The 13,739-nt window shown below is 32.7% G+C and overlaps 1 protein-coding gene across 1 annotated transcript; it reads left to right on the top strand.

The window, feature by feature from the left end:
- Positions 1-590: 590 nt before the first annotated feature.
- On the top strand, positions 591-13,463 carry LOC139485496 (uncharacterized). Its single transcript, XM_071270012.1, has 5 exons — positions 591-732; positions 7,090-7,366; positions 9,331-9,662; positions 10,016-10,236; positions 13,241-13,463. Exons 2-5 carry the CDS (start codon positions 7,335-7,337, stop codon positions 13,370-13,372), a joined length of 717 nt encoding a protein of 238 aa, XP_071126113.1. The 5' UTR covers positions 591-732; positions 7,090-7,334; the 3' UTR covers positions 13,373-13,463.
- Positions 13,464-13,739: the final 276 nt, after the last annotated feature.

Raw genomic sequence — 13,739 nt, 5'->3', positions numbered from 1 at the left:
TTGAATATGGTTTCAACGGGGAAATATATATACGCAATTGTTTTGTGTATTTAATATAATTGCACTTTTCATGAGATACAGAAAGTTATATCTTGGATATCCCACAAGTTTAAAAAAAAAAGTTTTTTTCTCGATTTTCTTATTCAGTTCAATGCTCTATTTGCTCTAAATACTTCTGCGATATTGACCCTTTTATTTACAGTTATACATTACTGTGTACCTCGATATTATAATTATGCATACTACCAGTTTTAATCGGTCTACTTCACTAGGCTAGACAAAATACGTACATTTAATGAAAATGAAAAGTGAAAATAGCGTAATTTATGCATGACGTATCCTATGTTTACAGAAACCATGGAAGTGGTATTGTGTCAAAATACATCTTATGACGGAGTGACATTGTAAGTAGAAACTTGTTCGTTAATTAATGAGATGTCATTATACAATTATATAATCGAGAGTGAAATGCTTGTAATTAGATATGATTATGAGATGCACCTATAAAAATGAATCAACATTTTGATTTCGAATTTGATATCTTTCAAAATTCATTTCAACTCATTCGTATGTATCGTTCTATTTTCAAGTATGTATATGTGTGAAGAAATGGTAGTTCCAAAATAAAGTCTGCTTCTTCAACAAGAACGTCTTGTGATTGAAAGAAGTTGGACATGGATGAGGATGAATCGCATGAAGAAAACTCCGTTGGAGATCTAATTTACGAACGAGGTAATCTATACTAATGCAGAAGATTTACACTAATCAAGGGACAAGGAGTATTGTAATTAAACAACCTCATAAATAAGGTGTATTAAATACGCATGAAATATATTTTGAAAGAATGATTTCAAGATCATTGCAATTCACTGTAAAGTAAATTTGAATAACAAAGTGTATTTCAAAAACCACTAACAGAATACTACATAAAAATGTACATACTAACTATTTCGTTTTTTGTCTATTTTCTCTCATATACTCTTCATACCGGGGTAAGTAAAGTAAAGTAAGAAACATAGTCATATCAATACATGAGTAAATTATAAATTTGACAATTTGACATGTCCGTCCGATTTGAATCTTAAATTGGCATACGTTTAATAAGATGATATGTAATGCATAAAAGACCAACTTTGCGTTAATAAATAACCCCTCCCCTCACACTAAGATTTTTGTTCAAGGAGCGCATACTTATAGTTAAAATTGATTCTGAATAAGGATTTTCAGATGATTACAAGATCCTTTCATTGAAATAAAACAAAACGTTTAATTGATGAATTATTATCTAAAAGACAGTCAAAAGTCACCAAAGGGACATTCGACTATGAATCGTAGAATAAACTTTCAACGCCATGAAAAAAAGAAAATGCCCTTTTAAGAGAATTAACAGACGTTCCTTACAGTATTTGCTCAAAAAAACATAAGAACTGATACTGTATTACCAATAACCGTTCTGCCAATATTGTCCCTCAGTTGAGTGTGTTTACACGCATTAAGTAGAAATAACAATTTCATCTTCTTCCTCCATAAATTGATTTCTATATTACTAAATTGGTCTTTTTATTTTGATAATGCCATTTTCAATTTTGACGTTTGAGAAATGTAATAGTACATTATAGAATCGATTAATGGAAATGTTATGAATTGAGCTGTTTGATTGGTAATCAATGTGTTTAATTATCTATAAATATATAGATTGTCTACCTGAACGTTGTTTGCGTGACAGTTGTTCAACCATTGAATAAATTTCAATATAGTGTCAGTACTTTAATGTAATTTCCAAATCCTATTCTTTTCAATCATTGACTAAATGATAATCGAACTTAAAGAATATCATATAACCTTTTGTTTTTTACCTTTCTATTTCCTATTTAATTTATAATGGTTACCATATTAGTACGGTAACCAGACACAATATTTTTTAGATTTAATCGCCAAACATACTGTATGGTTTTATTATATATCATTGGATCCGGAAAAATGAGTACTTTCGAAATATCTATGGCGTCAAAAAGAAATGTGGTAACAGTTTTGCATAAAATAAGGTCAAGTTATTATTTTTATTCTTCCATATTTTCAAAATTTGAAGATATATACAACAATTTAGGTTAAATATCAGATAAGGACATTTTTTCAAATCAATGAATTATCTCGAAAATGTAAAAAAAAAAAAAGGGGAATTAGGAAGTCGATTTATTTTGTTTTATTATACAAGATCAACACAAATTTTTTAAAAGTTACAGTAGTTACATTGCCAGCTGACCTTTAACCTCAGCAATAAAGAATAAATATTATTTTTACCTGAAGCCTGAAGCGTATTTTGCAAAAGTTCATTCATGAAATTTATTAAAACTAAGAACTAAAAACCACCCAATACCTCGAAAGCAGTTACAATTAAAAAATCGAGATCCAACAGAATTAAGCCAGAAGTATCTTCTGGTTCATCTGTCAAGGAACATGATTGGAAATTTGTATATGATTCTGACCCTTTACAGGAGCATAGCTCTGGCATGTAAGGTTTTGTTGTGAACAAACAAATGACTTTTTACATGGAGATTTTCCCTCACATGAAAAGACAAGATCCTGCAAGATTTCTGCTGACATATGCCCTTTAAAATACAAGGGTGTAATGGACCTTTAACTCTCGCCAACTGTATTCTAAAGTTGACAGAATAAGGGATTTAGCCATGTGTAATGCGGTCCAAATTTTAGTTTGAAACGAAGCAAGTAAAACATGCTGTTTCAGTTCCGCTCCACAGGGAGGTACCTGACTAAACTTACATCTTTACTGGTGGCAAGCTTGACGCGCATTGTATAAATATCATGATGGAATGATTAAAAGAAAATTTTCTGATCATAAAGCTTTGAAATTAACTTTCATGCCCAAACAAGGACTTCATCTTTGTCAATATTACCAAAGCTCTGCAAATCACTGATTCAGAAATAGTCGTGCGTGTCCTTCAAAGTCTTGTAGACAGTTTTTTACCTACCCCAAACAGAGACGAAGTTGTGTCGCCTCCGGTAAGTGCATGTACAGCAGGCAATAGTTGATAAATTGTTGGGGAAAGACAGGCACATAGTTGATGAATGGGTAAAAATCTTCGCCCATCCTTTACAATGCTCATGGTCCACATCTGCACCCACAACTCAATTGTATGTGTCATATGTTTGTAGTAGTGAACATACAGAACAATCACATTCGTATTAGAGGTCCGTATGATTGCTCTTTCCCATTTCTCTAAACTTCGAATTAAGGTTTAAGGCATGAAGTATCATACGAGTATTGGCCTCCTCTTTAGTGCTAAACAAGTTAAGACAGTCATAAACAGTGTTGATATAAATAACTTTGACAATTTCGGGATTTACAAACATTCCGGCTAAGTAAAGCTCACAATCAGGTGGAATCATAGGGGAGTTGTCAAAGTTTTGAAGAATAAAAACTACCAAAGACATTAAGGAGAGCCTGGGTTTTTTCTTCAACAGAAGGAAACTTCTTCAGTCAGGAATACTTCTCCCTTCAATAATCTGATACACTTTGGTGGAAGCTGTGGTCTTTATGCGGCGTTCCCTTTCAGCAGACTTGATAGAGTTGTTCATGTCGTAGCGGTCAAAAACATCTGCTACTGTGTAAGCTTTAGAAAAGCATTGGGAAATATTTTTTTAATAGTCAACTGCAAGGTCACCGAATGTTTTTCATTTTTCTTAACATCAATACATTGAACCAATGCTATACCATCTCTGATGTAAGCTGTGAGTGACGGTACAAATGAAGGTAGTGAAGGTGCACAAGAGACTTCAGATTTTAATTGCTTGACCAAATCAGACATGCATGATTTTCTCATGGTGCCGTAATCACGAAAAGGGGAATTGGAATAGGACCTAAAGGGTGCGGCAGTACATTTTCTATTGTAACATCATCTCTACAGTTTGCAAACATCTGTGCATGTCTGAATACAATTCTGGATTTATGTGACCTGAATTTATTTGCCCCGATTTACATTTAAGGTTTATTTTTGTGGTCATGTTTTTAAACGTTTTTAGTTTTGACTTTAATATTGGACTGACCTCAAGAAAAAGCACTAGTGATGAAATGTCTAGACATGTTCAAGCCTTCCTCGATGGCAAGTATTTTGAATATATCTTGTAGCATGCATTCCAGAAGAGATATGGATTACACATGGAGGATGGTGTTCCATATCAAACGGATCAGTTATGGTTCATTCAGACGGTTCACAATGGCAATAAAATTGAGAATGGAAATGGGGAATGTGCCAAAGAGACAACAACCCGACAACAACCCGACCATAGAAAAAAACCAACAGCAGAAGGTCACCAACAGGTCTTCAATGTAGCGTGAAATTCCCTTACCCGGAGGCGTCCTTCAACTGGCCCCTAAACAAATATATACTAGTTCAGTGATAATGAACGCCATACTAATTTCCAAATTGTACACAAGAAATTAAAATTAAAATAATACAAGACTAACAAAGGCCAGAGGCTCCTGACTTTGGATAGGCGCAAAAATACGGCGGGGTTAAACATGTTTGTGAGATCTTAACCCTCCCCCTATACCTCTAGCCAATGTAGAAAAGTAAACGCATAACAATACGCACATTAAAATTCAGTTCAAGAGAAGTCCGAGTCTGATGTCAGAAGATGAAACCAAAGAAAATAAACAAAATGACAATAATACATAAATAACAACAGACTACTAGCAGTTAACTGACATGCCAGCTCCAGACTTCATTTAAACTGACTGAAAGATTATGATTTCATCATATAAACATCAGGCACAATCCTTCCCGTTAGGGGTTTAGTATCATACCATCATAACATATATGAGAAGAACATAACCCGTGTCATGCCAACAACTGGTTTTTGAATAAATGTGTTTAGTTCCGATGCAAAGACCCTATAAGTGAATCAATATTAACGCCAAAATATGCAATCTTTAATGACCTGACAACAGTATCGTAACTATATCCCTTCTTAATAAGTATATTCAAAGGTTTTGTTAGTTTTTGAGGCGAATACTGACACCTTTGTGCTTTATAAAGAATATTTCCATAAAAAATTGGATGTGAAATACCTGAACGTATAAGAAGTCTGCGTGTTGAGCTATATTTACGAATGATGTCCTTATACCGATGATAAAATTTAGTAAATGTTTTGACTAGTTTGTGATATCGAAAACCCTAGTGTAATAATTTTTCAGTAATACATAAATTTCTCTCGTTAAAATCTAAAACATTGTTACATACACGAGCGAATCGTACAAGTTGAGATATATAGACACCGTAAGATGGTGACAAGGGAACGTCACCATCTAAAAATGGATAATTAACGATAGGAAATGAAAAATCATCTCTTTTATCATAAATAACATGTTCTTCATCTCTTTTCATTGCTGTTGCTTTTGTTTCCTAGTGTGAATTTGCATTATTAGCAGCAATTCCAGCCCTTTTCAGCATTACCAGCATTACACGACTAAGGGATTATAGGAAATGTCTAGTACGTGTCGGTCCATCTAACAAGCGCAAACTTTTATGCCTACAGTGCTACCTGATCCCCTTCAGGCTTTTATAACGGTCTTTTCTGTTACCATGTCGGTCCATATACCGTTAAAATATCCAGGAGTCTGTCTAATAGCAAAATCGCCATCTATAAAAGGTAAAGTTGAAGCATATCGAGTATGTAAACTGCCATCCACCCTCAGTAATTGGTATGGTTGGTTACCAAAAAATCAGGTAACATTTGAGGTGAAGATCTCAAAGAAGCGACTAAATATCCTCTCGTTCTGCTATAACATTTGACAGCAAACTGTCTACTGCTTCAAGGAACATATCCAAGTATTTGAACGTAAGTGATACAGCACATCCCCATTAATATTGCTTATATGTATCTATAAGAGGCTGTATATGAGCTTCGAATAGCTCCGTCATATGAGCTTTAGGACTTGTGTCTAGCTTGAATTGCTGAAATAATGCTTCTGATATAAACGAATTTGATATTATTGATTAATGAAGGTATGAAATATCATATAAATGTTGATTATTTTACATTTTACGTCAAAAAAACAAATGATGAAATTGAATTGAAACATACTCTATTAAATGCAAAATATTCGTATTGTTAAATTTTTACATAAACTCTTTAATAAAGGATTAATTTTTCTAAACTTTATTTGAAATCGTTAAAATAAGGTGTAACAACAATGTATATAAAAAATGAAATCATATCACGTATGTTCTTTTGCAAAGTAGACCTAAAACTTTTCAAAGTAAATTTATTTTCAAGTAAACTAACGTACTTCAAAGCCCATTTTGCAAAAATTACACCGTACGATTTTTTGACGACAAGTCAAAATGTTAAGTTTAGCCTTTGAACTACCAATACTGTGATTTATAGCCGTAAAGTCCGAATGACAATTAAACTCTTTAAATACGCGACTTTTCCTTACTTGGTCACCGTACTATATATACGCATTTGAAAGGGAAATGAAATCACCTATAGCATTTATCAAGTTTGATTTAAAATAATATAATCACTCGTACTTATTTCCATTGTTCAGTCTTTTTGTACGTGTTAAAATGGAAAGATATGTTTCTCGTCCGCTGAATGTGGGTATATATTAACATATCTACAAAAAAAGTAAAATAAAAAAATACCGTACTCTGAGGAAAATTCAAAACGGAATTTTGCAAATGGCAAAATCAAAATATCATACACATTAATCGAATGGATAACAACTGTCATATACCTGACTTGAAACATGCATTTTCCTATGCAGAAAATGATGGATTATACCTGGTTGTATAGCTAGCTATACCACTTAGTAGTATGACAGTCGCATAAACTTCCATTATTTTGAAAACGATATATGAATAAAAACAGATATAATAGGTAAAAATGTCAAAATTGGGTTAAATCAGTCAACATTGTGTTATAATCTTCATCACTTCAAATATTTTATATATTTATATTTTATACAAAAATGAAAGTGAATAAAAAAACATAATGTTTATGACTGATATAAGCCACAATTGGGAATTAATTTGAATCCTAATTATGAAAATGATCTTTTTTAAGATACAAAGGAGGAAAATTGTGAAATACCAGACGAAGAGGATGGTCATTGTTATGAACGGAAACAAGAACTTCTTCAAGATTGCAAGCGTTTAACAGAAAATGTCAGAAAGCCTTTAAATGTAGCTATCATAGGACCACCAGGATGCGGCAAATCTTCGTTCCTTAATACTGTGTTTGCTAGTTTAAATAGTGATCGCTAGTACGAATATGCTAAAATTGGTAAATTCGGAAACCATGAAGGTGTTATGGGTATGCAAGTTACAAGACGTCTGAGAAGGTATTTTTAAAATTAAGTATTCTAAATCCGCTAATTAATAACATGAATAACGTTTATGTTGGGTTTTTTTCAAATATCGAAAGTTTTTGACAAAAAGCTTAATCAATATTTGGCTTGCAAGATTGATTCAACAAATTTCAGCTTATTTAACATTTTTGTTGTTAAAGGTAAGAAATATTAGAGTAATTATTGACTTATATGTTTGTAGATTTCTTATAAATGCTAGCGCTAGTCAATGATTTCACATAAGGTTCATGTTTTCCACCATCTTTTGCAACCTGTCTTATTTCATATATCTTAAGTTTAATATATCAACACGAAATCTGTTTTCAAAATAATAATAGTATATCTGGTATAAATTACATATTTTTATTTTCTATAACAAACAACCGCATATACACATATACAAATGGGTCACCTTAACTCCTAGACAAAAAGGATGAGAGTAATAAATGACAGCAGACGGTTCTTTGTGTTTTAAGGAGAGTGAATTGATTAGCTAAAATTTATTTTATAGACCGGTGTGCACCAGACGTACAGAGATAATTGACAAAGTCGTTTGACGTTCGTTGCACGCCAGAGAAACGCTAAGCAACCGTTAAACGCGCGTTGCATAAGACTAAAGTACGTCAAAATGCAAAGATATACGCTTGGTAAACGCTGGAACTCAAGACTTTTTTATGCAGCATAAAACTTTTCATTCTGCTCAAGTGTTTGTCAAGCGTATGACTGTACGCTACACGCACGTAATACATACGCTACAAGCGTGTTGAAAACGCTACCGATATTTAAGTTTAAGACACGTTTAGGGCATGTTGTGTACGCTTCAAGATCGTTCGACTTTAACTTAAACGTATGCTGGTATGTTTGTAGGGATTCAATTTTTGGTAGAAGTTGTCAGTTTTCATTAATTGGTTTGTATATTGTTTTGTGCATTTGCCAAATTATGCATGTATACACCAAGCCGATAGATAATTGCTTACTCAAACTCTTTGTTCGACTATTTCCCTGATGACAACTGAGCGCAGAAAATGAAATTTGTTGAGGAAATTTTGTATATCTTTGCCATATATAAAAAAGAAGATGTGGTATTATTGCCAATGAGACAACTATCCACAAAAGACCAAAATGACACAAACATTAACAACTGTTTGCATTTATCATATTCTGAATAAACTCATCATAGATACCAGGACTAAATTTCGTATATACGCCAGACGCGCGTTTCGTCTACAAAAGACTCATCAGTGACGCTCGAATCCAACAAAAGTTAAAAAGGCCAAATTAAGTACGAAGTTGAAGAGCATTGAGGACCAAAATTCCTAAAAGTGTTGCCAAATTCAGCTAAGGTAAACTATGCCTGAGGTAGAAAAGCTTTAGCATTTCAAAAAATTTAAAATTTGTAAACAGTAAATTTATAGATATAATTATATTAATGACAATTCATGTCAGCACAAAAAGTGCTGCCTACTGGGCTTATGATACCCTCGGGGAAATAAATCTCCACCAGCAGTGGCATCGACCCAGCGGTTGTAAATAAACTCATCATAGATACCAGGACTAAATTTTGTATATACGCCAGACGCGCGATTCGTCTACAAAAGACTCATCAGTAACGCTCGAATCCAAAAAAAGTTAAAAAGAACCGATCGAATAATCTTGAAACCTATTGTAATAAAACATATTGGTATTCATTGTTTTACATAAACATAGTTGATATTACTAAACGTAAGAGCTGATAACATAAATAACACTTTTTTATGAGAAAAGGCACAATGTTTTGGAATTTTGTATCATCAATGCTCTTCAACTTTGTATTTGTTTGGTTCTATAAATATTTTGATATGAGCGTCACTGATGAGTCTTGTGTAGACGAAACGCGCGTCTGGCGTACTAAATTATAATCCTGGTACCTATTCACCAATTTCATGTCTACTTCACATTCTTTTACTAAAATATTTCAGCTTCCCTAAAGAAGAATACTATAGACAGAATGACTTGTGTATGTTACCTACATTTATAGATATGACTGGATTTGAAAATGATGATTCAGTAATAACCGAAGAACTCTTATTCCTTGTCTTATCTGGAAAAGTGAAAGAAAAAGAGTCACTAAATGACATTGCGACATATGGTAGATTGCATGGAATAACTAAAATGAAAGAAGAGTACAGGTCCTGGAAGAGATTCCCTAACAGACGAATTAATAGAATCATCATTGTGTGTTCGTTAAATCCAGATTCTGCCATGCCTACTGCACTGTTTAAATCAGTAGTTAATGTTGCCAATGAATTGGGTAATACCGACATTATCATATATGAAACGTATGCCTGGACTTTAACAATTCTTACATTTTTTTAATAAAAATGAAATCTTAAACTGTATGTTATATTAACATAGAGATTACGTGTTCTTGTTTTTTTTTTTATTTGTTAAAAGCTATATTGCAAGTCCTGCAAGATAAGGATTGAACATAATGAGTAAAGCTTGTAAGTCTAAATTACGCGCGCATTTGGTTACTCTATCAAAATATGGTAATTATTAGTTTGAAAAGGTATTGGTTCAAAAATATATTCCTGTATTGTGTAATAATAACACTCGAATTCTCTAGTCCAAACAGATGCATTTTTTTAAATTTTATTTTCATAGATATAACCTTTTATGGTGTAATGACCCATGCTGATATATGTAGAGAAAAGTATGGTAACAGATTACAAGAAAGAGAGAAACTGTTTAGAGAATACCTTGGCTTACCTGAAAACAGATTAGCAAGTGTAATTAATTACTGTCCAGCTGTGGATCCTGATCGGTCATATGAGGATACTTTATTACCAGCTCTTGATGTACCTGTGCTGAAACTTTTGAGACAGGTAATTTAATGAAAACGCCCAAAAGTCCGTTTTTGTTTCAATTGCAGAAACAAACACAGGATACAAGCTCCCAACCGTGTTTCGGATTTGAAATAGCATGTCCCCTTACGGAATAATTCCGAAGGATTGTCTATTATGTTGATGTCGACAATAAGTATATCATAATTTCATAAAAATCGCGTCATGAATTACTGCAGTATGACAATTTTATCAGTAACAAGCTAACACCCCCTAAAAACAAAAACTTAACAAAATGAAAAAAAAGAGTGACATTTTTCAGTTCATTCTAGTAGAACTTATCTCTTTCGCATTGAGATTTCTCTCGTGTTACAAAATAGATCGATATACTGATGGTTCAATTCAGGTGATCTCAATCATGTAAAAACATTTTGGTAAACTTGTAACGACCAGCAATGTGAATAAACTCATCATAGATACCAGGGATAAAATTTAATATTTAAGCCAGACCCGCGTTTCGTTTACAAAAGACTCATCAGTGACGCTCGAATCAAATATGTTATAAAAGGCCAAATAAAGTACGAAGTTGAAGAGCATTGATGACCAAAAATTGAAGCCAGTTTTGACGAAAAAAACAAAAATACAAAATGTTGTCTTTTCTGTTTTCAAATAGTACTGGTGAGTCTTTTGTAGACGAAACGCGCGTCTGGCGTACTAAATTATAGTCCTGGTATCTTTGATAACTATTTTAAAGCAAATTAAGATAATTGTCATGTTTGTGCTTATTTTTTATCATTTCGAAGAAAAGAATTTACTCAATGTGATTGTTTAGTTGCAATTATTGGTTTGTTGGTATTCAACGACACTTTAAACACTAGTGTGCTGTTTTGTTGCGGACGCAAGAGTACCCGGAGGGAATTACCGATCTTCTGTAGGAAATCTAACAATTATAGTCAATTCAAATGGGAGTTGAGTACACCTGCTCAATGTTGTGTGATTCGAATTCACAACCTCAGTATTGACACGCTACGGATACAGTAGATCAACTACTTAGACCACACTTCCACTTTGTGTAGTTGTAATTGTGACTATCGAAAATTAAAGCGTAAATAAATGTCTGTATTCAATTTTTTTCAAATATATTTATATGGTCACTATATTAACAATGTATGGCTTTAGAAAATATTCTGTACGTACATGCATTAAATTTGTTTGTCAGTCGGTGTGATTACGTGTCTGTTGGTTTGATTAAAATTGAGAATGGAAATGGGGAATGTGTCAAAAACAGGTTTAATCCACCATTTTCTACATTTGAAAATGCCTGTACCAAGTCAGGAATATGACAGGTCTTGTCCATTCGTTTTTGATGCGTTTTGTTATTTGATTTTACAATGTGATTATGGACTTTCGGTATTGATTTTCCTCTAAGTTCAGTATTTTTGAGATTTTACTTTTTTCAAAGAGACAATAACCCGACCATAGAAAAAACAACAGCAGAAGGTCGCCAACAGGTCTTCAATGTAGCGATAAATTCCCGCACCCGGAGGCGTCCTTCCGCTGGCCCCTAAACAAATATATACTAGTTCAGAGATAATGAACGCCATACTAATTTCCAAATTGTACACAAGAAACTAAAATCAAAATAATACAAGACTAACAAAGGCCAGAGGCTCCTGACTTGGGACAGGGATTGTATGTTTATGTGATGTGATTGTGTCCTGGTTAAGTAGATATTTTATCTTTTTTATGTTAACAGGTAACTCAGTTATTTATGTTACAAAAAGAAGCTCTAAGGTTAATTCGAAATAGAGGACGTTAAATTCCTATAACGTGAAAAAAATCAAACGTCGCACTATTTCAACAGGAGTAACGAATTAGAAACAAATGTAATATTTCTGACTTTCTTTCAGCATTTCCCTCAAAAAATGAATGGTCAAACCTGGTTTTATTTCTAACTAAACCTCAAACTTGCATGATAGTTGATTTTGGTGCATTAGGTTGGAAACCCAATCAAACAAAATTGGTTAATGTCACAATAATTGGGGTCCAAATGTTTTTTACAGAAATATCTTTTTGATATCATCCACAATGTCTATGTTCCGGACCATATGAGTATTTGGACCATACGCATATGGTCATGACCATATGGGTATATACTCATATGGTACGGTCGGACCATACGCGTATTGTCGGGGTAATTAACACTCTGTTACAGTTTACTTTTTAAACCTTTAAACTATTCATATGGTATGACAGTTGATTAAAAAGGCACTATCATATAGATGATTTTATTATTATATTATAATAAAAATTAGCTAAATAAGAATTAGCAGTTTCACATAGTTAATTTTATTTTTATATACTATGCGAAAACTATGATAAACACAATTTATACCGATGGTCATAACCGATGGTCATTATCGATTTTTTTTTATTACGAGTGACTTAAAAAAAAGAAAAATTTTGAAGTAACATAGTTTATTTAATTTGTCTTGTGAATATTGTGTATTGCAGTCATGTTACGATATTTGAGATCTATAGCTTTTTAAAAACACCGTAGACAAAATGGAATGGCCCAAGACCTCAATATCACTGTATGCAGCTACAAAAAGGCTAGCTTTTCACTCGCAAACAAAAGGTGTAAATGAAAAGGATCGTGCACAACCAAGACTTGCAAATGCAAAAAGCTATGATACTGCGTGGAAGTAAATGTCACCATACAAGAATGTAATTAGAGATGAAAACTAACTATGGCATCAATGTTTAATTTTTACGTAGTATTTGAATTATAAAAATAATATACTGTCATGTAACCATCATTGTTTTTTTAGATAAAGTTTTTGTATTATTGAAACTTTTAAATGTAATTAAAAAAAAATACCTATATGGTCAAAGTACTCATTTGACCCGTTAATAACCAAACCAGTATTATATTCATATGGTCCGACAATACGCATATGGTCATGACCATACACGTATGGTCCAAATACTCATATGGTCCGGAACATATTTATTTTTCTATGTATTAAATCCTTTATGATTTCAGATATTGACACCGGAACCAAATGATTCAGTTATGCATTTTGATGATAATGTGAAGGCAGTTATCTCGACCATCAAGATTCCCCTCATTATTTCAATCTTGGCTATGTTATTTTATACAATTTTATACAAGTAATATATACGCATAAGATAAAAAAAAATAAAAGAAAATGACTGCTATTTCTTTAACAGATCATAGTCAATTTTTTGCTTTTTAGATAAAATTATAAACAACTATTGGTGTATTATATACATACACATATTTTGATATTAAAGTTCTCATCATAATGAATATGTGAATTAAGGTTAAAGTTGTATTTACCAAAACTTCAAGATAAACTACCATGAACACAGAATTGAAAACATCACGCTTACAATATTGTAAGAGGATGGTGTTTTAGTTTGGGGAAAACATAATTGGAGGGCTTCAATTTTGATTTATTACAGATGACAATTATGCACAGTTGTGGTTAACATATCCATGCAATGTTATAATAAAAACA

This window comes from Mytilus edulis, chromosome 8, assembly GCF_963676685.1.
Source record: "Mytilus edulis chromosome 8, xbMytEdul2.2, whole genome shotgun sequence".
Classification (NCBI taxonomy): domain Eukaryota; kingdom Metazoa; phylum Mollusca; class Bivalvia; order Mytilida; family Mytilidae; genus Mytilus; species Mytilus edulis.
Note: the sequence above shows the minus strand (reverse complement) of the source record. Positions and strands in the feature narration are given on the sequence as shown.